The sequence below is a fragment of the Pongo pygmaeus genome, chromosome 9 (genome assembly GCF_028885625.2).
Source record: "Pongo pygmaeus isolate AG05252 chromosome 9, NHGRI_mPonPyg2-v2.0_pri, whole genome shotgun sequence".
Taxonomy (NCBI): domain Eukaryota; kingdom Metazoa; phylum Chordata; class Mammalia; order Primates; family Hominidae; genus Pongo; species Pongo pygmaeus.
This window is the reverse complement of record NC_072382.2, coordinates 86,734,968-86,761,195: the sequence shown is the minus strand read 5'-3', so window position 1 is coordinate 86,761,195 and position 26,228 is coordinate 86,734,968. Positions and strand designations below refer to the sequence as shown.

The 26,228-nt window shown below is 38.9% G+C and overlaps 2 protein-coding genes across 7 annotated transcripts; one reads left to right on the top strand and one right to left on the bottom strand.

Moving 5' to 3' along the window:
• Positions 1 to 6,664: 6,664 nt before the first annotated feature.
• Positions 6,665 to 9,469, top strand: CREBZF (CREB/ATF bZIP transcription factor). Of its 6 annotated transcripts, XR_010127604.1 has the most exons (4): positions 6,695 to 8,026; positions 8,240 to 8,317; positions 8,547 to 8,662; positions 9,388 to 9,469. XR_010127604.1 is itself a non-coding variant. In XM_054441601.2 (1 exon), exon 1 carries the CDS (start codon positions 6,966 to 6,968, stop codon positions 8,028 to 8,030), a length of 1,065 nt encoding a protein of 354 aa, XP_054297576.1. In that variant the 5' UTR covers positions 6,665 to 6,965; the 3' UTR covers positions 8,031 to 9,455. The 6 variants fall into 6 exon arrangements, 1 of the variants encoding a protein (XP_054297576.1); XR_010127607.1 differs by having other exon boundaries at positions 6,665 to 8,143; positions 8,240 to 8,662; XR_010127606.1 differs by having other exon boundaries at positions 6,665 to 8,317; positions 9,388 to 9,455.
• A 5,858-nt stretch (positions 9,470 to 15,327) lies between these two features.
• TMEM126A (transmembrane protein 126A) lies at positions 15,328 to 23,828 on the bottom strand. Its single transcript, XM_054441605.2, has 5 exons — positions 23,678 to 23,828; positions 21,483 to 21,578; positions 17,612 to 17,805; positions 16,159 to 16,273; positions 15,328 to 15,561 (listed from the first exon to the last, which is right to left on the bottom strand). Exons 2-5 carry the CDS (start codon positions 21,569 to 21,571, stop codon positions 15,369 to 15,371), a joined length of 591 nt encoding a protein of 196 aa, XP_054297580.1. The 5' UTR covers positions 21,572 to 21,578; positions 23,678 to 23,828; the 3' UTR covers positions 15,328 to 15,368.
• Positions 23,829 to 26,228: the final 2,400 nt, after the last annotated feature.

Genomic DNA, 26,228 nt, shown 5'->3' with positions numbered 1-26,228 from the left:
GCCAAGGTGTAGCTCAGGCTATGACTTCAGAGGGTGCAAGCTCCAAGCCTTGGCGGCTTCCACGTGATATTGAGCCTGTGGGTGCACAGAAGTCAAGAATTGAGGTTTGGCAACCTCCACCTAGATTTTATAGGATGTATGGAAACACTTGGCTGTCCAGGCATAAGTTTGCTACAAGAGCGGGGCTCCCATGGAGAACCTCTGCTAGGGCAGTGCGGAAGGGAAGTGTGGGTTCAGAATTCCCACACAGAGTCCACACTGGGGCACTGCCTAGTGGAGCTGTGAGAAGAGGGTCACCATCCTCCAGACCCCAGAATGGTAGATCTATCAACAGCTTGCACTGTGCACCTGGAGAAGCTGCAGTCAATGCCGGCCCATGAAAGCTGCCAGGAGGGGGCCTGGACCCTGCAAAGCCACAGGGATGGAGCTGCCCAAGACCATGGGAACCCACCTCTTGCGTCAGTGTGACTTGGGTGTGAGACATGGAGTCAAAGGAGATCATTATGGAGATTTAAGATTTGACTGCCTTGCTGGATTATGGACTTGCATGGGGCCTGTAGCCCCTTTGTTTTGGCCAAGTTCTGCCATTTGGAATGGGTGTATTTACCCAATGCCTGTACCCCCATTGTATCTAGGAAGTAACTAACTTGCTTTTGATTTTTCAGGCTTATAGGCAGAAGGGACTTGCGTTGCCTCCGATGAGACTTTGGACTGTGGACTTTTGAGTTAATGCTGAGTGGGAGACTGTTGGGATGGCATGATTGGTTTTGAAATGTGAGGACATGAGATTTGGGAGGGGCCAGGAGCAGAATTATGTTGTTTGGCTGTGTCCCCACCCAAATGTCATCTTGAACTGTAGCTCCCATAATCCCCACATGTTGTGGAAGGGACCCAGTGGGAGGTAATTGAATCATGGGGGCAGGTTTTTTCTATGCTGTTTTCACCGTAGTGAATAAGTCTCATGAGGTCTGATGGTTTTGTAAAGGGCAGGTCCCCTACATATGCTGTCTTGCCTACTGCCATGTAAGACATGCCTTTGCTTCTCCTTTGCCTTCCACCATGATTGTGAAGCCTCCCCAGCCATGTGGAACTGTGAGTCCATTAAACCTGTTTTCTTTATAAATTACCCAGTGTTGAGCAGTTCTTTGTAGCAGTGTGAGAATGGACTAATACACATGCTTATCCTCTACTTGTGTGTCTTTCCATTGTCTTCCCTTTGTGTTTGTCTCTGTGTACAAATGTTTCCTTTTTATAAGGACAAAAGTTGTGCTGAATTAGAACTCACCCTAATAAGCTAATTTTAACTTTATTATCTCTGTAAAAATCCTACTGCCGAATAAGGTCACATTCTAAGGTACTAGGGATTAGGACTTCGACATGTCATTTTTGAGGGACACAATCTAATCTATATGAACTCCTATCCTCCTCTTCAGTCTCAGCTGACAACCTCTTCTTCTAATCTATCTAGATATTGACACTACATTGTATTCTGGTGCTCCAGCTGAAAAATTTATGTGTGCATGTCTCAGGGGATGAGTTGACATTCTTTTCCTATGGTTGGAAAATCCATGGTTAAAGAACTTGAGAGGCTCGGTGCAGTGGCTCACACCTGTAATCCAGCACTTTGGAAGGCCGAGGCGGGTGGATCACGAGGTCAGGAGATCGAGACCATCCTGGCTAACACGGTGAAACCCCGTCTCTACTAATTTACAAAAAATTAGTTGGGCATGGTGGCAGGCGCCTGTAGTCCCACCCACTCAGTAGGCTGAGGCAGGAGAATGGCGTGAACCCAGGAGGCAGAGTTTGCAGTAAGCAGAGATCACGCCACTGCACCCCAGCCTGGGTGACAGGGCGAGACTCCTTCCAAAAAAAAAAGAACTTGAGATCTTATTGTGGGGGGATTAAAGTGTTAAGGGGAAATAAAGAATATGAAACAAAGTATCAATGGCCCTCTACATGTCTGAAATTAATTTTCATTTTGTATTACATGCTTGCTAGAAACTTTCAGGATTTTTCTTCTTTCAAGCTCCAATGAAATGCTTGTGTATTTACAACATGTAATTAGTCCGGGCACAGTGACTCACACCTGTAATCCCAGCACTTTGGGAGGCCAAGACGGGCAGATCACGAGGTCAGGAGTTCAAGACCAGCCTCGCCAACATGGTGAAACCCCGTCTCTATTAAAAAATACAAAAATTAGCCAGGCATGGTGGCAGGCACCTGTAATCCCAACTACTTGGAAGGCTGAGGCAGGAGAATCGCTTGAACCCAGGAGGTGGAGGTTGCAGTGAGCTGAGATTGTGCCACTGCACTCTAACCTGGGCAACAGAGTGAGACTCTGTCTCAAAGAAACAAACAAACAAAAAACATTTAATTAATTCAGTTGTAAATAGTGTGTATACGAACACATGTCCTATGATTTCTCTTCTTACCACTCTGCTCCAACCTTTTTGTCTTTATTTCTTAACACACTATTGAGGTTTCAGCTGAAATCTTATTTCCTCAGAGAATTGTCCATTGACTATCCAATCTAAAATAATTATAGATTTATTTTCAATTGGGTGACCCTTTAAAAAATCTCTGTGTAGCATTTTTATAAAACTTTCCTATTTGCTATCTTCTCTCATTACAAAGTCGGCTCCATGAGAACTTTATCAACCTTGCCCATCATTATATCCACAATGCTTAAAACAAGATCTAGCTCAAAGTAGATCGTGTGTGTGTGTGTGTGTGTGTGTGTGTGTGTGTGTGTGTGTGTGTGTGTAGAATGACTGAATAAATTATTTTCTTGCTTTGGTCTCGCAATTCTAGACGGATGCAGAATAATGTAGATACGTGAGATGGGTCAAGTTTTGTATAACCTTTATTTAGCTATGAGAGGCTGAACAGATGTTTTTCAAACTGCCTCCCCAATATAAAAAACCCAATACACAGGGTTATAAAGTTTAGGCTTCTCTCACAATTATCTTAAGCTAGTGAACCTCACACAGTTTTTACATGGCTTTATGGCTCCTTCCCCGCCAAAGACTTGGAGTATAGTTGAATCCTGACACATGCTGCAAGTCATTTAATAAAATAGCCATTCATGTTGTTAAAATCTCCATGTAAAATACAAATAGGAGCATGTTTCTTAATCTAATAAAAATACTAATCTCAAATCAATAGCTAGATAGTAAAGGCATTCCTGTTAAAGTCAGGAATAAGACAAGAAAGTTGGCTATAAACGCTATTATTAGACATGAATCTGGAAGTGCTATTTTATTATCAGTCAAGATAATAATAATAATTGCAAAGAAGGAAGCTAAATAGTTATATATAAGGTTATGTAATTATTAAAAATTGATAAATAAGCTGAAAATTAAAACAAGGAAGTTTGGTGCACTAGTCAGTTAAAAATTTAACAGAAAACACAAATAGCTGTCCTACATAGTAACAATAACCATTTAGAAATAGAACAGAAGAAATAATCTATTTTATGTAAAGTTTGCATAAAAACTAGGTAAAGTTTGCATAAAAACTAGGTGAAAGAAATGAATAAATTTAATGCAATTTCCATAAAAATTCTAGCTTTTTTGAACTTGGAAAGTCTTCTAAAGTTATGTAGAGAAATAAATACTTAAGTATAGCTAGAAAATTCTGAGAAAGTAAAAGTAACAAAGAGGGACTTGCCATATGAGATATGAAAATGTAATATAAACTCCAATAAAAAGTGGAGTGATTTTGCTTCTGGAATTGCAGAAGTGATCAATAAAATAGATAAAGACCAGAAATAGATCCAAGTATATGTAAGAATTTAATATATGGCATGTTGGGAAGTCAGTAGGACAAGTATGGATTAGTCAATGAATTGATAAGTGGATTTTTTTTTTTTTTTTTTTTAGACATAGTCTTACTCTGTCACCCAGGCTGGAGTGCAATGGCACGATCTTGGCTTACTGCAACCTCCACCTCCAAGGTTCAAGTGATTCTCGGGCCTCAGCCTCCCAAGTAGCTGGGATTACAGGCATGTGCCACCACACCTGGCTAATTTTTTTCTAATTTTTTGTATTTTTAATAGAGATGGGGTTTCACCATGTTGGCCAGGCTGGTCTCGAACTCCTGGTCTTAAGTGCTCCACCTGCCTTGGCCTCCCGAAGTGCTGAGATTACAGGTGTGAGCTGCTGAGCCTGGTCTTTGATAAATTGATCATTTAAAAATTACAGCCTGAGAAGCAGCTTTACAACTCCACCCCTAGTAAATGGTAAAATGATTTTTAAAAAAAGTTGGAAAATGTAAGAGACAAAGGGATGTTTTCCTTATAATGTAAAGAATTCACATAAATCAAGAAGAAAAAAGACAAACATCTTCCCTGAAGAACATTTTTCCCCTACTTCAAAGAAAAATGAGTTAGGGAAGTGAAAATCCTACTCACATTAGAAGTCAGTTGGTCATGTGACAAATATTCAACCTTCCAATAATCAAAGAAAAGCAAATTTGGGCAGTCGCGATGGCTTGTGCCTGCAATCCCAGCACTTTGGGAGGCTGAGTCGGGCAGATCACCTGAGACCAGGAGTTCGAGACCAGCCTGGCCAACATGGGGAAACCCCATTTCTACTAAAAGTACAAAAAATTAGCCAGGCGTGGTAGTGGGTGGGGGTTGGTGGCGGGGGATGGGGGGTTGGTGTCTCTCTCTGCTGCCCAGGCTGGTCTCGAACTCCTGGGCTCAGGCAATCCTCTTGCCTTGGCCTCCCAAAGTGCTAGGATTACAGGTGTGAGCCACCACGCCCAGCCAAATCGTGTATTTAAAACAAAATTTTGTAATTTAAAAAATATAATCAGTCAATAATATTGAATTTTGCCAAAGGGGAAAATGCAGTTGAATGGGATTAGCAGCCATACAAAACACCTGTACTCAAGGGAGGCCAGAGTATACATATAATCACCTTGAACTGTGTGCTGTTGTACTTTGGCAAAATCTTTCCTAATGGAATGTTAAGCAGGACAAGGAGTCCTTTTATTTATTCTTCTAGATACCACAGGTCATACTTTTTTCACACCTTGAAATAATTGTTTTCATTCAGTTGAGCTTTAGTGTTACGGCTTCAGTCAAAACTGTAGACTTTATTCACTCACTCAATAAATATTTGTTGAAGTCTATGCAGTACCAGGCACGTTTCTCAATATTTAGGACCTGTCAGTGTTCAACTTCCCTGGAAGTTGCTTTCTGTGTCTCTAAGAAATACTGCATAGAAGCAGCTATCCTTGAGGATATCTGCTACATTATTCAGTGTCCTATGGAGAAGTTTCTTTAAGATTTAAGAACTAGAAGAGCAGTTAAAGAATTCATATATACTTTACTCATGAACAAAGGAAAATTCATTTCTCTTTTTTTGTTTGGGCTGTCAGGAAACAATTTTTAGCCCAATTCAAACAACTGAGTAAGATATTGCATCCATCCAATTCCAATATTAACCTTTTCCCCTTTCAGAACTCCTTCTCTTCCTAGTTCATCTTTTATTGGCCTTGCTTTTTGAAAATTCAAAATGTTTTGTTTTACTATATTCTAATGTACTTGTAAACTGCTTCAAATCTCAAATCTCTTGTGGGATGTGAACTTAAATATCTGTATTTGTAAACTGCTTCAAATCTCAAATCCCTTGTGGGATGTGAACCTAAATAACAAACAGAAAAGGTCTCTAAAATAAAAGATATGTTTTGAGAATAGAGCATTTCAGTGGGAAAACGCATGCCATAGTAAACTATGTGTGTATTCAGGAAGACGAAGGAAGACAGAGTTTTAAAGGAAGAAAAAAAAGGATGGTTACACATTGTTTTGAAATAATTATCTTAGCTACAAAGGTCAATAACAAGGGTGACGTCAGTTAAAGGTTGGACAGGCAGTTTCTGGGCAGACATCCTTGCAGAGGTTTTGTATAAGGTCGTGATAGTCTTTGTGCAACGTTGTGGTTTTTATAGTCTTTGTTTTCAGGCATACAAGCATGAGTACCCTCTCTTCATAGCCTTTCCTGGCTCTATTTGTCAGAGTTTTTGTTTGTTTGTTACCCAAATGCAGTAAGTCAGTACTGATTGGATCTTAGCTCAAGTGAAAATATCTACTTACAAAAATGGCAAGAACAACTGAAGACAATTTTTGTAAGCAATGTTGTATTCTACATTCGTTTTGCTTTGGTTTTAAATTTTTTTAATTGACAAATAATAACTGTCATATTCATTTGGTACATAGTGATGTTTCTATACATATGGAATGTAGTGATCAGGTTAGGGTAACTAGCATATCCATTATCCAACTGAGGACATCTAGTATGGCCCAGGTATTAAATAGTATTAGTAAACGATTGTTAATTTTCTGAAGCTTGGTAATAGTATTATGATTATGAAAAAAAGTCCTTATTTTTAGAGATGCACACTGAAGTACGCAGGAGTGTGGTGTCTTATCCGCAACTTTAGGATGATTCAGAAAAAAAAAATTTACAAGCATTTATGTAAAGATAAAGCAAATATGGCAAAATGTTGTGTTGAACTGTTGAGTCTGGGTATTGGGTGGTATTGAATTAGGGTGGATAAATCTAGAGACTTGTTATTTTTGCCGCTGTTATTATGACATCACTAGAAAGCTGGAATTATTCCCACTCTAAAGCACCCTGAAATCTCGCGACACTACGGCCTGGTGGCGCGCGAAACGCGGTGGGCGGGGCTGGGGCGAAAACCACTGACTTCCGGCTAGGCCGTTGTCTGGGCGGCGCGGTCGAGTCATCGCAGGGCCTCACCGCTTCGTTCTCCCGTCCCTCCCCGCGCCTTGGCGCGGGGGGTCGACTAGCCAAGTGAGGCGGGAGGCGACTCGGACCTTTCCCTGCATTTCGTTTCGGCCAGTGCCGGGGGCTACCGGCCCTGGGGCCTGGGATCCTTGGGGCCCGTGAGGCCCACTGTTAGCGGCTGGGGCCTACCGCGGCCCGCCGCCGGCCCTCATGAGGCATAGCCTGACCAAGCTGCTGGCAGCCTCGGGCAGCAACTCCCCAACCCGCAGTGAGAGTCCGGAGCCGGCTGCAACCTGCTCGCTGCCCTCGGACCTGACCCGGGCTGCAGCGGGGGAGGAGGAGACGGCGGCGGCCGGATCTCCCGGCCGCAAGCAGCAGTTTGGCGACGAAGGAGAGTTGGAAGCCGGGAGGGGGAGCCGCGGCGGCGTGGCCGTGCGCGCGCCCTCGCCCGAGGAGATGGAGGAGGAGGCGATCGCCAGCCTCCCGGGGGAAGAGACGGAGGATATGGACTTTCTGTCTGGGCTGGAACTGGCGGATCTCCTGGACCCCCGGCAACCGGACTGGCACCTGGACCCCGGGCTTAGCTCGCCGGGGCCTCTCTCCTCGTCTGGCGGAGGCTCGGATAGCGGCGGCCTGTGGAGAGCGGACGATGATGAAGAGGCCGCGGCTGCTGAAATGCAGCGCTTTTCTGACCTGCTGCAAAGGCTGTTAAACGGTATCGGAGGCTGCAGCAGCAGCAGTGACAGTGGCAGCGCCGAAAAGAGGCGGAGAAAGTCCCCAGGAGGAGGCGGCGGTGGCGGCAGCGGTAACGACAACAACCAGGCGGCGACAAAGAGTCCCCGGAAGGCGGCGGCGGCCGCTGCCCGCCTTAATCGGCTGAAGAAGAAGGAGTACGTGATGGGGCTGGAGAGTCGAGTCCGGGGTCTGGCAGCCGAGAACCAGGAGCTGCGGGCCGAGAATCGGGAGCTGGGCAAACGCGTACAGGCACTGCAGGAGGAGAGTCGCTACCTACGGGCAGTCTTAGCCAACGAGACTGGACTGGCTCGCTTGCTGAGCCGGCTGAGCGGCGTGGGACTGCGGCTGACCACCTCGCTCTTCAGAGACTCGCCCGCCGGTGACCACGACTACGCTCTGCCGGTGGGAAAGCAGAAGCAGGACCTGCGGGAAGAGGACGACTCGGCGGGAGGAGTCTGTCTCCATGTGGACAAGGATAAGGTGTCGGTGGAGTTCTGCTCGGCGTGCGCCCGGAAGGCGTCGTCTTCTCTTAAAATGTAGGGTCAAGTAATCTGCTCTTTATCCGCGTTTACCCCTTTCAACTCCCTTACACCATGTCAAACTTACCGTAGTGGGACATCTTCACCGGACACATTTCAGAGGAGAGAAAAAAAGTAATATTGAATCTTAAAGTGTTTAGCTAAAAGCATGAATGTGACACAGTAACCAACTCCTAATGATAACATGTGACTATTAAATCTCTCTGACAGTTTCTTTTTTAGGTGATTTCCTTCCTGCCAGGCTCCGTTGTAGGGGTTACAGAACAGTCGTTCCCGCCTCACAACCTGGTAAGGATCCATCTCTTCCCGTAACGCTCATGCTCTGCTGCTTAATCTACTTTAATGGGCAACATCTCAGTTTGTGTGTGTGTGATTTTTTTTTTTTTTCTGTTTTGGAAGGTGGGAGGGAAATCTAATTTGGGCCCTGTCCACCCTGGAAACAGACTTGTGCTGGTCAAGAATGTATTTAAGATGCCTCTTCTGGTTGAAATAGCTATTAATGTGTCCCCTTATTCAGACTTTGCGTGTACCTAGCTCTTCTGTCCCCAGTGTGGACATGGCCTTGGATGACATCGGTTCCAACTGTACACTGAAACCTGCTTATAGAGAGACAGTTTGGAGACAGTGAAACAGGTGAAGTTGAATGGAAGTTCCGAGTTGTACAAGGTGCAAATTGGAATTCCGATTTTAGGGCAACTTTTCAGAGGTTGACAATAAGTATTTGAGGCATGCACAAATGTGATAGTTATTTTGCTGGAGGTGACAGGTATCTCTTAAATATCAACAATGCCTTTTAGTTTTCAGTGCGAGATATAGAAACAGTCTATACGGAGTAACAGATTTTAATGTCTCACCATTAGAGAAGTTGGAAATTAACATACATATCAGACTCCTGTGTTTTAGTTAATTGGAGAATAAGAATGGCTAATGTTTCTTTGAGGACCAGCAGTGATTACCCTATCACTGAGTATGAATAAATTGTTGAACATCTTTATTTTTGTTGTATTAAAATTTTAGGTTAAATTTATATATGTATGATTAGATATTGAAGGTTGTGAAATGTGAATGAAAACGTGTAAAGTGAGGCTTCACAAAGAATCTTATTCTCTGTGTTTCAAAAGTATTTGTCCTATTTTAAAATAATTTTTTAAATTAAGTGGTTCTGGCCACTTAAATGACACGATTGGCACTATTTTCCTAAAGGTGGGATTTATTCTTCCCTTGAATCTATTAACCAGTTGTATAAATTGAGTTATGGTGTCCTTCAGTGTAAGAGGCATTAAGAAATTCTTTGTGAAACATCACTGCTTGATAAAGTATATACGTATTTAGCATCCTTGTTTTTCTTTGTGCTAAAGTGGATACAGCTGTTGGGGCAGAAGAGACGGGACCAGCTGCTGGCCACATTTCCTGCTTTATTTTAAAAGGTAGTATAAGAAATGAGGAAAAAGAGGTAATATCAGGGCTTCTGCTGTTTTTTATTTTTAAAATGTTCATAATTAAAAAGTATTTTCCAGCAGTCCAAAGATGTAAGTTATCTTACACATAAAATGTTTTATTTTGTTGTTATTTGGTTATGAAAATGGAATCCTTGTTCTTGCACAACTGTACATGTTTTGTTGCTAGATAATACGATTTGAGACCTGAATTGGTCTTTGGTTTCCAGTGCATCACAGCATATTTTGTAAAATCATCTACTACTGCACTTGAGCATGAATGGGTAGTAGCCAAACTCACAAATTGGAGTGATGAACCTGCTTATACCTAAGGGCAGGAGCAAGCCCCTCACAATGCAGCTGCATGGGTTTTTAGTGCCTACTGAATTTTATATATATATATATATATATATATACACACATACATACATATATATATATAAACCAAAAGTAGTTGGAAAGATTATTTGAAATGACTAATTTGTGCTATCTTTATGAAATATGTTAAATGTAGCTTTTTTGAAACAGAAGCCTTGAATTGAAATTTAACTAATACTTGAACATTTTGTATATATTTCTTTGTATATAATTTTGTGCAGTACCAATGACAAAAATATGGTGTCATAATAAAACCAGGTTTGTTGATCTTTTAGTTATGGGCTCAAAGAATTTATTCATCTCTGACATTGGAAAATAATGGATGAAAATAGGAAAAATGATTGTTGTTAATGCTGACTGTGGGTCTTAAAAGGTTCGGGAAAGCAGTAAGTTCATTTTTCTAAAAACTATAACATTCTGTTGGAGTATTTTCTTCCTTACATCAATACTTTTCCTGCATTATTTGAAATTGTGGGCTGGGGAGAAATAGTAGTCAAAGCTTTCTGAATTGAGATGCTTTGAAATTCCAAGTGTAGATTTTTAGAATGTCATTTTATAAATGGCAGTTTTTGGAATTACTTGATAAAGAACTTTTGAAAATGGAAAGATTAGTATGGCCTATTTTTAAAGCTGCTTTGTTAGGTTCCTTATGTTTTATTAACTGTCTTTTCTCAGTTTCCATTTCATTTTTTTTTTCTAGTTTTGGTGACTTAGTGATTTTGTCATTTTTTACATCAACTTCATGGTCTTGTTTTTACATGGTAATTGCATGTATTTAGGATCTATCTAATAGGGGCTTTATATAAATTTGGTCATATTTATGTGTAAGCACATTTTACTGTAAATGTTTGGGTTTCTGAATTTAAACAGATCTGTTTATTTCAGTATGTAGTAAACAATATCTTAAAGTGTCCGATTCACTACTTGTTAATTAAAAAAGTTATGATGTGAAACTGTTGTCTTACTATTTTTAGAAAATTGTGTTCTGGATGATTAGCACATGGATAAAGGAGATTTCTGGAATATAAAATGGATTGTTTTTGAAATTTCTAGGTTTGGCTCTATTTACTGTAATGGTTGAAAACAATTTAGTATTTGGGTGACCCTTTTGTTTTTCTTATAAATGTGCCTCTATGGTAAAATACAGAACTAGACTAAAGATGTAGCTTTTTAATATTTGTCTTTCGATGGTGGCAGGAGTTCATACATTAATTGAACTAACACATCATATTTTGACCTACTATTTCTATCATATTGACTTACTGTTTCTGCACTTCTTTGACCAGACTTATCTTAAAAAGTCCACTTTTGTTAAAATGTAGTCACACCTCTGATATAATCCAACAAAAAGTGTTCAAAATATTTTAAATATTTGTGCATTTTATAATCACTAAATTAATCTCTCTCTCTTCTCTTTAAACAGCTTAGCAGTGTCTGCAAAAACGAATCTTTCCCTACAACCTGTTAACTGACTGGACTGATGGTAACAAAGTAATTGTGAGAGCCATGTCGGTCAAAAATTTGGCATCTGCTGAAAAAAATGAATGCCATTTTCAAGTTCCCAAATTACTTCTATACTGATTTCACTTTCCAGAAATGGAGATATGAAAAGATTCTCTGGAATCCTTGAAAGACTTAATAGAGATACATGAGACTAAGTTAATCTTGGAACAAAATTATACTTTTTTTGTCTTTCATGGGAGTGATACTCAGTTATTGCATATCTTTACAAAATTGTAACCTTTGGAGAATTACAGTATTTCATCAAGAAATTAGAGTTTTTACATAATCAAGAGCATATTCTATGGAATTAACATTTAGTGGACTAGAATTACATAAGCAGGCCATCAGTGATCACAAGGCATATGAGTTTGCATTTATCTCCTGGAGCATGAGAGCTAATTTGGAGTACAGACAGACACCCTGCTGAGTAGAATATTAAAGTTAATGTAAAGTTCTGAACTATAAAGAGTAGTCCTTTTAAATAGATGCATTGATTTGTATATCTTTGAAAAAGTTGATTATGATTAAATGTGTGGGTAGTTAATTACAATTTAGGTTAACAACCAGGATGTATGGATTCTTGAGGTTTTGGCTTCTTGAGCTTTCTCTTGAGTACTTGATACTGTTTTTTGAATATTTTGAGGTTTCTAATTAATGGTATGCTAGTTTCTACTGTTTTATATAAAAATTTATCTAGTGTTGTATAAGGGCTTTAGTATTCTGGATGATGGGAGTGGCTTTTTGTGGCATATGGTTGTTTTAATTGAAATATTTTTTCAGTTTATTACAAGTGTGAAAAAACACTCAAAACTCTGGATTGTTTTATTTCATTTTTGTTGGATTATTTTAATACATTCCTTCACCTGGTTTAGATTGAGTCATTTTATCTCACTCATTTGGAAATGTGCAGCTGATAGAAGAGGGATTGGGTAGGAGATTGGCTCTTATTTCATAATAAATATACAGTTGGTTATTGTATTATTCAAAACTTATTAAATCCAGTCAGTTTCTTACCATTTTAAGTGTATTCAGTGCCTGTGAAGCCGGGCAGCAGAGTATTCCCACTGGCTTAAAACTTAAGCGCTGATGCTCCTATAGTATAGCTAGTTGTAATTCCAGAACCAAAGGCACCAACATTATTTGGTGACCTTAACTACTACTTTGATAGAACAGACTGGGTAATTCACTGATAATGAGTCATTATCTTTTTAATATGTGATTACCTAGTTCAGCATTTTGAATGTGTAGTTTAAGGTCTCTCTGATTTAGTAAAATTGTAAAGCTAAATAATCTGATGACTCTTGAAAGCTTAATTGGTAGTATGACATTTATGTTTTTTCCCCCAGACTCACAGCCAATACAAAGTTTTGAGACTCTCCTAAATGTTAATATTTTTGCTGTTTTTCTGAGCTGTTTTTTTATTTACTTACCACCTAAGCTGGGGATCAAAAAGGGAATTCTTCCATTAGAAATTTGTAGTGTTAGGTGTGGCCAGCACAGTATTTTTCAGATTTGAATTTCAGTACCTCTATGTGTAGCCTCAGTACTCTCAACACCAGTCACTCTTTATTGTCTTAAAATACTCCATACTTTTTGTTGACCCAAAATTGTTGAAAATATTTTGCTCAGTTTTCACAGTGAACTAATTGAAAAGTGTAGTTACTGTGTTGTAAACACTTGTGTAGTTCTGTTAATATACTGATTTGAATTTTATTTATCTCAACTTCCTTTAGCGTCTGCCTCCAAATTTTGTCATTGCTGTATACCCACTGAGATCAATTCCCTAGACCCCTCTGGCTCTTAGTGTACTATAATTTGGGCTTTATAAAATATATTAATTTCTTAATTTAAATAGAATGTGAGCCCTCTTTTTTTTTTTCTTTAGCCAAATAACTACACAAAGTAAATTATAAAAGATTTAAATAGTTTGTCTACTGTGACTAGAAATATTAAAAATTGATTGAGGGTAGTTTACTTCAGGTGTTAGCTGCAGATGACTAAATGTCCTTAAATAATGCAGATATCTACCCTCTGAACAAAAATTTTGGCAAAGTAAATTTGTAGCAACAGACTTAACATGATTTATTGCTTATGTTGCCCATTTCTGCTAATGGAAAAGATAATTTAAAAATATGTGGCAGAGGACAGATAGTAGAAATACTTTTTGATTACAGAAACCATTGTAAACTCATCCTCATTTATAAATGGTATTATGCTAGGGAGTAATTGGACTAGGAATGTTTAAAGATAAGTAAGGAAACAATGTGTGCTCAGTCGTCAAATAACTTAGTTATATCATTGGGCTTTCAATGATCTAAGTTGATTACATAATTCTATATTCTTAAGGAATCTAACTCGGTACTTGGGTTAACGCCAGAAATTACTTTTAATTCATTGTTTTTTCACTGGGATGAGTAGAACTCTGCTTTTAGTAAAAGTGACAGAATGTAGGTAAAATGGATGATTTGGGGTCAGAGCTTTTCATCTTGATATTTTAGCCTGTAAAATAAACAGCTATATTGTTTTGCCCTTTAAATGTTATATATATCTTTCTGTCTTTCCCTAGTTGTAAAAGTAAAGCATATTCTTTACAGAAAACTTGGAATATCCTGAAAGGAATCAAGAAGAAAAGAAAAATCACCCTTATAACTCTATAAGCCATAGACTATCCACAGTAAACATTTTGGCATGCTTCTTTTCAGTCTCTTGTGCATATAGATTCTTTTTGCCTCATAACTGGGATCATTTTTTATATAAGTTTGGTAGATAATACATTTTATGTGCCTGTTGAAAGAACAAATCATCTTTGCTTTCTGAAAAACTGAGATTGTATTTTATTAATTTCACATGAGTTTTTCATCTTTGGCAGCATAGCTTTATATTTTTCTTTAAACAGAAGCTAAAGGCCAGTTTCACTCACAAAGATGCTTTTTCTAAATTATATATAATTTTAAGTAGCATAAGATTACTTAACAGATATGTCACTATTTGGAAGTAATAATTAAGAGATTCATGAATAATCTTGGATGCCACTTAAAATTTTGTTTGGTACTTTTCTGTGATGATTGGCTTGCTTCATAAGTGTTGGTTTAGATCTACACTGTCCAATACTGTAACCATTAGTCACGTGGCTAAACATTTTAAATGGTTTAAAATTAAAAATTCAGTTACTCAATTGCACTTGTCACATTTCAGGTGCCCAGCAGCTACATAGGCTAGTGGCTAACATATTGACAGTGCAGATAGAAAATACTTCCATCATCACAGAAAGCTCTGTTGGACAATGCTGATTCAGTTGCTGTCACAAAAGAAAATGGTTTAGAGAACTAGGATGAGAAATGTTAGCAGAACAGAAGAAACCACATCAAAAATTTAAATGATCTTAGGAAATGAGCCAACTAGGATATTTCACTAAGGGTCAGAGAGATTAGTTAATTTTGTGATTCTAAATATCCCACAATAAATGGAAGCTTGAAAGACTACCTAAACTAAAAATACAGCTTTCTAAATAAGGTGACTTGAAGTAGGTAGGTCTATATCATAATAGCTGACGCTGAGCCTGAATGACTCAAGAAGATGATTGATTTGAGGAAGGTTGTTAAATCAGTTCTAAGAATCTATGGATTAATAATTTGAATGGGGAAAGTGAATTATAAATAACATTTGGTATAGTATATTGATACATATTTTTTCATTTTTTATTCCTGTTTGGCATTATGAAGTCTTCAGTGTAAAATACTATATAGTTACTTTTTCCTCTTGTGTTACAGACCAAACTCAACGCCTAAGGTAAAAGAGTAGAGCAAGCAAGGTAGAAGAGACAATACTGGGCAAACTAGTGAAGTTAAACTTGTTTAAGTGGGTAGCTTTTACTTAGATTCAGCCTTTTGTTGCCCTGTGTAGCCTTTTGTTGTAGGTCCCAGAATTATACCTCGTGATAAATTACAAGTCTTATGTTTATGCATAACATTAGACATAAACTGTTTTTACCATTTTATTTTTGTTTACATATTTGTTTAAAATCAGTGAATTTCTTTGCCAGGTTCAGATAACTGAAGGGCCTTTATAAGTAGTTTATATTGTTCAGACCCAAGGTATGCTGAAAACATAGTCTGGAGCATGATAGGAAATAACATCTTTCTAAAGACAGGCTTAGAAGTTCTAATCCAGTAACTTAAGATGTTCCCTTTGTGTGGTAACAGAGCTGATTGATACCTGTAAGAAAACATTGAGATAGTTCAATAGAAAAGATTGTTGTATCAAATGGCAAACCTATCTATGATATATATTAGTCCTAGAAGTCTTAAGATAAAACTGAAGATTAAAGGTCTTCAGTGTCTATTAATTCTAAAAACTTTTGTTTCTTTATCCAGTTTGCTTCAAGGCTATAGCATAGATTGCTGATGCAAGAGTTCAACAGAGAATAGCCAGAATTATTTTAGAATAGAAGGCTAATATAACAGCTAGACATTTTCTGATGGAATTTTCCTTTAGTGCAGGTGTTCAAACTCATCCAAGATAATTGTTTATATGACAGAAGTTTCATGCATAATACTGTTTGCAGCTTTGTAGTTAGTTTAGTATTCAGTACACAAATTAAGGTTAATAGCCTGAACTACACACCAAGTATAACTGTTTGAAATTCTTGATTAAGTAGAATTTCATTATAAGAAAAAACAGGTCTTGCTAACTGCTAATCAAGAGGGTAACATTGCCTTTGGTCTAAATGCCTTAAAAATAAAATATATTTGCTGCTTTAAGTTGTGAGTTTTATAGGTAATCACATATTATAAAAAGTTTTTCATTTCCTACCTGGCTGCTAGGCCACCATTTACAGGTATAGCCAAGAAAACAGGGTATAGACCACCAATAACAAGACCAATCAGTCCACTCCGTGTTATGGTACAGGTTTCACAATCCAAATCACCTAGGAAATAAATTAGTCATAGAAATGAAGGTCATGATAGTCAAGCAAACATGATTAAAAGAATGTAAGATCCTCTTTTGTGTATCACAGGTATTTTTCAGGCAATATATCAAATGTAATTCTACAAAGCATGTTAAAAGGTATAATTACATCTATGAGTAACTTAAAATAGCTAGGAATAATTGGTAAAACTATTTTAGGAAAGAAATTCTCTAATTTGTTCTCAACTTAGATGTAATAATCTCATGGTCTGGGCTGCTGCTAGCTTTCTGCACTTGTTTTTTTATCAACAGACCTGGGCTAATATTTTCACTCAGTCTGTTCAATTAAATGGGCGATAGGTCTTCCTTGATCATAGAAATTGTTTCCACTGGTCATGGGAATTAAAACAAAATACTCGTCAAATTTAAACAAATTTGGAGCAGCACTTAACAAAATAAAATTTAGAGGGACTGCCTTCCCTAGCACCCATGGTAATATTTTTATTTGAAGTAATTAATCAAAAGATTTTTTTTATGATTAACTATACTCAAAGCATTCAGCACACATGGTAAATTTTCAAAAGGAAATCAAATCTCCATGTATTTGATAAATGTATATGCATTTAGTGCTTTAAGAGATTTACTATATAAAGAGTCTTACTTCCATAAAAATATTTTCCCCCTTTAAGGAACTTCTCTATAAAATATAAATAAAAAATCTAAGGTAGCCAACATATTATTTATATACATTTGTATATATATAATATTTCCATATACATAATTTTCATATATATGTATGGATTTCCAAATATTTCTTACTCTAAATGAGCACTGTGAGAAAGATATGTTAGAAAAAGGAAAGTATTGCCGGGTGCAGTGGCTCACGCCTGTAATCCCAGCACTTTGAGAAGCCAAGGCGGGTGGATCACCTGAGGTCAGGAGTTTGAGACCAGCCTGGCCAACATGGTGAAACCCTGTCTCTACTAAAAATACAAAAAATTAGCCGGGTGTGGTGGTGGGCACCTGTAATCCCAGCTACTCAGGAGGCTGAGGCAGGAGAATTGCTTGAACCCAGAAGGTGGAGGTTGCAGTGAGCCAAGATCGCGCCAGGGCACTCCAACCTGGGCAACAAGAGCAAAACTCCATCTCAATTAAAGAAAAAGTATGTAGAACTGCTGTGTATGTGCATCTTGGTTGGTAGACCATACTAATATGAATTATTTGCCACATTATATAGGCTAGCAAGATTTAATCTTAACACTGCATTACAGCATACAGCTACTTGATAAGTATGGACTAAAGCTGCAAATAACATATACTAAGGCAAACTCTTTGGTGATAGTAAAGTAGAATTTACCTGTATTCAAAGGAAAACTTACAAAACATCTGTAAGTTATGTCTGTTGTAAGAAAAGGTATCCATGCCATTGGTAAGCCAGCAGCTATACGAGCCTTTGTCACATTCAAGATGCGTCGAAAAAGACTGTTTGCTATGAGGCCACAAAGAGCAGCATTTAATCCAACATAAACTGATCCATGTTCAAGTAGATTCCTGAAAGGGTGAGAAGAAAGAACTTTTTCTTTGGCATTATTGTATGTGTGAGCTTTCCTGATTTTGACGTGTTATAGGACTTTGGGAATACACTAACTGGATATAACATCTATCCCTAATAGAACCAAAATCTAAAAAATTGCTTTATATATAGGTTTTTGCTCTTCTCCCAGCAGCCAGTGGGTGCCTCTCCTGAGCTCCCATAATAATTAATACTTACCTCTCTAGCACAACACATTACAAGACAGTACTATCTTATATAATCACTGATTTACATGTCAGGCTTCTACACTAGTCTTTAAACAACCAGAAGACAATGGATACAAAGATGTATTCAGCCTGACACAGAAGATGTTCAATAATGTGGAGTTAATGTGATTTCTTTCACTCTTCCCTGAAACATTAGTGTCAGGATTGGGAGTATTAACATTTAAGCAATACCCTATGCTAGGTACTTTATAACAACCCATTGATGAGAAATAAACTTGATGTTTTGAGGTAGTGGTAGAACTGGATTTGAAGCCAAGGTTTTGGGAAAAAGTAATACCTAACATGATTGCTGAATACTGAAAATACTGACTCCAAACTTTTCAGACTACTACTTAGCTTTTTTACCACTTGCATTGCCATCTACAATACAGTCAGTCTTAAAATTTTCATTACTCTTAACTAGCCAAAGTAGCCACACAGTACCTCCTCTAACTTCTATGGCTTACACTCATCTTAAAATAGCTTTTCTACGAACTCAGCTTCCTACGTTGTATAAGGTATTGCTTTTCTTATGACACTTTGCAATCATGATGCCTATCACTCATTGAGAACCCCACTGTATGCAGCAGACTTAGTGCTAAAGGCACAAAAATTGCCTTCTATCTTCAAGGTTAACATAGTTAAATATTACTGGAGAAGAAAGAGATGTAAACGAGATAAAACAAGTCTATGAAAATGGTAATGGTGGTACAAGACGGTGGCAGTTCAGGAACTTGGAGTACATAGATTATAATTAGTGATGACAGCCTGGAGAACCTAGCAACCACAAAAACCATGTAAATGTGAAAAGCCTATTTTTTTTTTGTGGGGGTTGGGGGAATAAAAAACTTGAACACTTCCTCTAAAATATTTCATCATAAAAATCATGTGAAATATATATTATCCCCATTTTAAATCCCAATGCTCAGGTAAATAATTTGCCTGTATGTATATATAATATATATAAAATACATATATACATATGTTATATATAAGTCCATTTGTTTACAAGTATGTTACATATACAAATAAATAAAAAGTAGTACAAGTGAAATCTGCATAGCAAACTTTGCTCTCTCCCAACCAGATTTTTCCCATAGCTAGTCAAAATGTTTAGTTAATTAAAAGTTAGCACAAAATTGTTACCTAGCAGCCCCTTGCCAGTTTTCCAAAAAAGTACCTATACCAACTAAAAACTCATGACTTTTTGATAAGACATACATAAGAAATAGACATGAAATAGCCCAAATTTAACAAATGACAAACATGTACGTGAAAGTATTGCTGTAGATCAGAAAATGAAGTTTTTGATATTAAGAAAGCTCCATACACTGAAGGACATGCCAAGTAACCATTAAATACCTGATTAATAATCCAAGAAGAAATGAAGATTCAAACTTAGAAGATAAAATGGGAATGAAGAGAAAAAATAGGAACAAGGCAAAGATAACAGGACACTGTAATCTGCCTAGTTTAGATGCCAATGATTGAAACATTTATTGCCTCTAAATTTTACTTTGCAGTTCCAGGTATTCTTTCTAATTTGGTAAAGAATCCAGTGACAGACTGCTTTCTTCTCTTCAAAGCTGCCACCATCTAGTCTTTTTTGAGACAGTCGCTCTGTTGCCCAGGCTGGAGTGCAGTGGCATGATCTCGGTTCAATGCAACATCCGCCTCCCAGGTTCAAACAATTCTCGTGCCTCAGCTTCTCCAGTGGCTAGGACTACAGGCATGCGCCCCCACATCTGGCTAATTTTTGCATTTTTAGTAGAGAGAGGGTTTCGCCATGTTGGCCAGGCTAGTCTTAAACTCCTGACCTCAGGTGACCAGCCCGCCTCTGCCTCCCAAAGTGCTGGGATTACAGGTGTGAGCCACCATGCCCAGCCTACTCTTCTTTTGTTAGTCTTTCTCACTTTCCCTATCTTGCTGGCCTGGAAACATGGACATAGTTCCTTTTTCGCTTTAAGAGGTTTTCCGTTACCTCAGGAGAACAACTAGAAGGGAGTGGAGTTGGAGTGTGGGGAGGGGGGTAAAAGGGCTTTTAAGATCTCACCAAGTTCTTACTACTGGCCTTTTTTTTTCTTCCCCTCGGAGATCCTTGTTCTGAACACTACTGGTCTCGATTTATGGGTTCTCCCTGATTAAGATGGTAAGTGGCAGCAAGATGGGGATTTGTTCAGTTTTTATTCCTGAAGATAGCAAGATTATGCTTCCAGGATGTATTTTAAATCCATCCTCTTTTCATCTCAACTGTCACCACCCCTACCATCTCCACTCACCAGGATTACTATGCCGTTTTTTTCTACTGGTCTTTGTGTTTCCTTTCTTTCCTACCTCAAATCTGCTTTCCAAAAAGCAGCTGGAATGTTCTTTAGAAATGCTAACATCATCCCCCTGCTCAAAACTATTCCTGGTCCTTATGCCCACTTCCTTAGTACTTCAGTAACAGTGGTTACTCAAGTACCACAAGCCTTGGCTATCTTGTGGCTAGGCATATGCCATTCCCTCTACTTAAGACACTGTCCCTCTCTCCTTTCTAGGTGGCTGCTTTTCATCCTTTTATAGTCAGAGAGACCTTCTTGACTGTCAACAAAGTGTAAGACATTTTGTGGAAGTACACATTAGCTGCCTGGCAAAGATCAGTATGTTCCCTATATTGGTTTTTCTCTTTAATACCTTTTTTTTTTTGTTGTTGAGACGGAGCCTTGCTCTTGCTGCCCAGGCTGGAGTGTAGTGGTGTGATCTCGGCTCACTGCAACCTCCACCTCCCAGGTTCAAGCAATTCTCCTGCCTCAGCCTCCCAAGTAGCTGGGATTACAGGCACCTGCCACCACGCCCAGCTAATTTTTGTACTTTTAGTAGAGACAAGGTTTCACCATGTTGGCCAGGCTGGTCTGAACTCCTGACCTCAGGTGATCTGCCCGCCTTGGCCTCCCAAAGTGCTGGGATTATAGGCGTGAGCCACCATGCCTGGCCCTCTTTAATAATATCTTAAAGATCTTTAGCCATGATCCTGTTTCTCTGACATTCTCTATCTTGCTATGTGTGTTCTATGGTACTCTTAGACTGGTAAGCATACTGACAGAATGAACTGGAAAAGAAAAAGACATTTTAAAAGTTATTTTAAAGTTTTGTAATTTAAATGGGTCTGTAAATGTTTACATTTTACTATACTCCAAGCCTAATGGAAAAACTCAAAACATTATACAATTAGATATGTCCAAAGACATGAGTTCCAGCCTCACCTTCCACAATTAGCTATGTGATGTTGAGCAAAATGGTTAAACGCTCTCATCCAGGCAAGAAAAGGGCAATTTCCTCCTCACATTCTATGTTGTTTATACTCAAACCAGATAAATTTGAGATAATGAATCAATGGTGAAAATCCACCTGATAAAAGGTATTTTTAAATTAAGAAGGGATCTTACCTTTCTGCCTCTGGAAGCTGGTTAATTTTTCTGGATATATCAACAATTGTTATGTTTTCCTTGGTATTATTGGATTTATGATTTTCCATTTTGAGCCTTAAAAAACATGAAGATATCATTTCTCAAGAATTTATACAAGGAATTTTAAAAACCTTCTGAAGACTAAAAATAATACTGTAGAGCTAATCTGAAAAAAATCATTGCATATATATTATTAAAAAAAAATCTAAGTGAAACAGAAACGAGAATATGAAAAGCAACACATAAAGCTTTTAGGAAATACAGAATATCTTCATAAGCCTTGAAAGTATTTCCTAAACAATTCACAAATAGCACTAAACATAAAAGACTTATAAAACTAACAGTATTTAAGTTAAGAACCTATGGTTATCAACATATACCATAAAGATAAGCTAGTGTGGGAGAAAATGCAATAGAACTGATGAAAGAGTAGTTAGTACCCAGAACATACATGGAACTACATATCAACACTGAAAAGGTAAGCAGCCCTACAGAAAAACTGACAAAATATTTGAACAGGCAGTTCACAAAAAGGAAAGTTAAATGGCCAATAAACATGAAAATATGCTCACCTTCATTATAACTGGGGGAACAACCCACAGTGAGATACCAATAGGTACCCATAGGTTAGCTAAAATTAAAATCTGACAATTCCAATTATATATTGGCAAGAATGTGGGGTAGCTAAAAGTACATTCCGTGTACAGAATGTGGGGTAGCTAAAAGTACATTCCATGTACAGAATGTGGGGTAGCTTTACCCAAACTGTACAGTCACTTTGGGAAAGAATTTGGTATTATTTAGCAGATAGAAGACACACATACCTAGCAATTTCATTTCTAGGTATACCTGAGATCAGGGCTCAGCAAACTTTAAAGGGCCAGATGTAAATATGGTAGGCTTTGCAGGTAACCTACATGCCAGTAGTTTGTTGTCTGCATTAGTTAGGGTGAAAATGTTAAGGGAATGGTGAATGATGAAGATTTGGCTCAGGTTTCAGGGTAACAGTTAAGAAAAACAAAGGCTGGGTGCAGTGGCTCACGCCTGTAATCCCAGCACCTTGGGAGGCCAAGGCAGACGGATCACCTGAGGTCAGGAGTTCGAGACCAGCCTGGCCAACATGGTGAAACTCTTGTCTTTTAAAAATACAAAAATTAGCCAGGTACGGCGGCAGCTGCCTGTAATCCCAGCTACTCAGGAGGCTGAGGCAGGAGAATCGCTTGAACCTGGGAGGCGGAGGTTGCAGTGTGCCGAGATCTCGCCACTGCACTCCAGCCTGGGTGAGAGCGAGACTCGGTCTAAAAAAAAAAAAAAAAAAAAAAAAAATTAAGTTCAGGGATAACAATAAAGGAAAACATGGTTTTATGAAACCAGATTTTCTCATTTCCTACATTACAGGCACTCGTTTAAATATTTATTGCTACCTGTTTTATATTGATAAGGGGTCATTTGGAAATGTTGAGTACATTGACATTCCGTATCTCTAGACTTAAAGTTAACCTAATAAGTACAATGGAGCCTTAGAAATTTAGGTCTAGGTTTCTGGTAGTCAAATTTTTGAGGGCCTTGGCTACGATAAGATGATAAGACACAATCCCTGCTGTATAGGAGCTCTGAATGATTTTGTGTATGGGGTGGTGAAATATATAATCAAATTCAGTATGTACATATTGTACTGAGAGCAATGAAGTCACACCTAATTCAGTATAAGTCCTGACTGGGCAGCCCCTGTGGGCATTTTGTCTCCGATATTAATAACAAATACCTATCAAAGACAACGCCGCCTGTAAAAACTACAAATATTTCGAAAGATTTTTGTGTTACCTATCTCATGTCATTCTTGGAAGAGCTCTGAGAGATAGGCAGTGTGGGGCCTATCTGAGAAAGAAGTAAAGTGGGGCCTCTGATAATCAAATTTGGCCGTGGTCACCTTGTAAATTGACAGTAAACCTGGGATTAAATTCAATCTCAGGCATTTTCCCCTTCTACTGGGTTAATTTAAATATAAGGTCTTTCCTTCTAGAGTGCAAAGTGAAGAGAAAGCACCAAGAGCCAACTACACTTCTACTTGCTCTCATTTACGCGCAGCGCTGCTGGTAGCTAGCGTGTCACCGCGTCGTGCTTCTCCTGACACTGGGACATTTATTTCACCCCCTCCCCCGGAACACCAGTACCTTATGCTCTCCTCCCAGCAGCCTGTGGGTGCCTCCTCAGGTCTTCCTCAGCCACGCAGGGGTCACTGCGGCCTTTGCTCAAATTGCCTGGGCGCAGCCATCTTTGGCTGACTCGTGACGCGGCGTGGGCGGGCGCCGGGTCGCGGCTGCTAATTGGACTGCGGTACGGAGGTTGCAGCCAGGAGCGGCTTCGGGCTGAGAGGCTTCCGGCCCTAGGAGGTGCCGGGCGGCTAAGCGTTGAGGTTTGTTTGCCTGGTGTAGAGTGTGCTCATTTCACCTACTCTTGCCTCCCAGGACAGAACTTGTAGAAATTGTGAAATTTGGAGATATAAGTTGGGTGACCCTCAGTCAGCCTCTTCCATTGAAAATGTACCTCGGGCATATTACTTAACTTCCTGGTCAGTAGAGCCTACTTAAGTTCTTGGCATGGGGTAAATGAAAACTGCACAGCTCTTGGCGTATGATAGCTACTCAGGTTAAAAATAAGCCAAAGGGGAGCTATTTCTTGGCTCTATCGATTTCTACTCTCCCTAGGAACTTAAGCTCCCTGTGCCATGTTTTGATCTGTATTGATTGCCCTACCATAATCAGCACCTCAGAGCTGGAGCTTATTTTTCTGAGGATTTCTCGTGTTCTCCAGAGTACTGCTTATTTGGAAGCAGTGTTGGGTGAAAGTCATCTTATTTCTTCTTGCTTTTTAAGTATAAATACTAGAAAATTTAAAATTATATATGTGGCTTGCATTATATTTCTATTGGACAGTGTTGTTTAGAAGGTAATGCTCTCCTCCCAGCAGCCAGTGGATGCCTCACCAAGTCTTCCTCAGCCATGCTGGGGCTCCTGCAACCTTTGCTCAGTTCGCTTGGACTAATTATCCCAATAGAAGGGAAAAATGCCTACAATTGAATTTTATCTTAACTCTATTAAGATTAGCAGGTAAACATTGTGCCAAAAAATATATAACTAACTGTAGCAATAAATACATGATCATAACACATTATCAGAAATCTTAATTATTCTCATCCTCTCAAATTTCTGAACAAGTGATAAAGTGTTGCATTTAACAGATAATTTTTATACTGTCTCTGCATTGCAGGGTTGCTTGACCATTAGGCTCCATAGTGCCAAGAAATCTGTAATTGCAGTTTCTAAACTTGCACAAATAGACTTATTTTCACGAAGGTGTACAAGAAGGAAAATTCCTAGTATTTTTTTTATTTTTATTTTTTATTTTTTAGACAGAGTTTTGCTCTCGTCGGCCAGGCTGGAGTGCAATGGCCTGATCTCAGCTCATTGCAACTTCTGCCTTCCAGGTTCAAGCGATTTTCCTGCTTCAGCCTCCAGAGTAGCTGGGATTACAGGCGTGTGCCACCACGCCCAGCTGATCAGCTGATTTTTTTTTTTTTTTTTTGAGACTGAGTCTCGTTCTGTCACCCAGGCTGGAGTGCAGTGGTGCGATTTCGGCTCACTGCAAGCTCCGCCTCCTGGGTTCACAGCATTCTCCTGCCTCAGCCTCCCAAGTAGCTGGGACTACAGGCTTCTGCCACCACGCCTGGCTAATTTTTTTGTATTTTTAGTAGAGACGGGGTTTCACCGTGTTAGCCGGGATGGTCTCTATCTCCTGCCCTCGTGATCCACCCGCCTTGGCCTCCCAAAGTGCTGGGATTACAGGCGTGAGCCACCATGCCGAGCCTCGGCTTATTTTTTAGTAAAGACAGGATTTCACCACGTTGGCCAGGCTGGTCTCGAACTCCTGACCTCAGGTGATCCACTCGCCTCGGTCTCCCAAAGTGCAGGGATTACAGGCGTGAACCAGCGTGCCTGGCCATCTAGTCTTTTACTCACTTTGCTTTTCATCTCAAGGTTTTAAGCAAACAAATCACAATATTCTGCTCACTACCTTTGCCTGAATGGAATTTCACTAGGCCTTCTCTGTGTTTCCTAATTATATAGAAACTATAAACCACCATTTTGTAGAGAATAATGGCCAATAAGGTTGAAAAGTTAAAAAAAAAAAAAAAAAAAAGCCAGAGTGTGGAATACTTCAAATGCCAGACTAAGAATTTGCTCCCTTTTGTTTGCTTTATTTTCTGGGAAATGTTAGTTATTAAAAATGGGAGTTAAAAAATTCATAGTTACACTATGATAAGAAGCATATGATGTAGAAAAAAATGGAGGCAATACTGCAGATGGAGATTAGATTAGGTGCATCCAAATAAAAATCTCAAGGACATCTCATACTCCAAAGCTGAAAATCATATATGTTTTCCTCTCTCATATCTACTGTTTCCTGTCTCAGGGCTTGACAACACCATCCATTTCGTTGCACAAGCCAGAAACTTCAGTTCATCCACATTACTCCCTGCAGACTAATCAATCGTGAACAATTTATTGATTTTCTTCCTAGATACTCTTTTCACAAATCATTTCTCATTTAGGCACTGGAGGTGACTCTATTCTCACAGATTCCACTCATCTTCCTTTCAGCAATTCTCTACATAGCATCTATGAAAATTTATGTCAGACAATTTAGCTGAACTTGGGCTGTACA

Coding starts and splice junctions, on each gene's coding strand:
- TMEM126A (XM_054441605.2), bottom strand. CDS start 21,571: ATGGAAAATCATAAATCCAATAATACCAAGGAAAACATAACAATTGTT. Junction 17,806..21,482: donor CAGCTTCCAGAGGCAGAAAG/GTAAGATCCCTT, acceptor TCACCCTTTCAG/GAATCTACTTGAACATGGAT. Junction 16,274..17,611: donor AAGTTTTCCTTTGAATACAG/GTAAATTCTACT, acceptor TTTATTTCCTAG/GTGATTTGGATTGTGAAACC.
- CREBZF (XM_054441601.2), top strand. CDS start 6,966: ATGAGGCATAGCCTGACCAAGCTGCTGGCAGCCTCGGGCAGCAACTCC.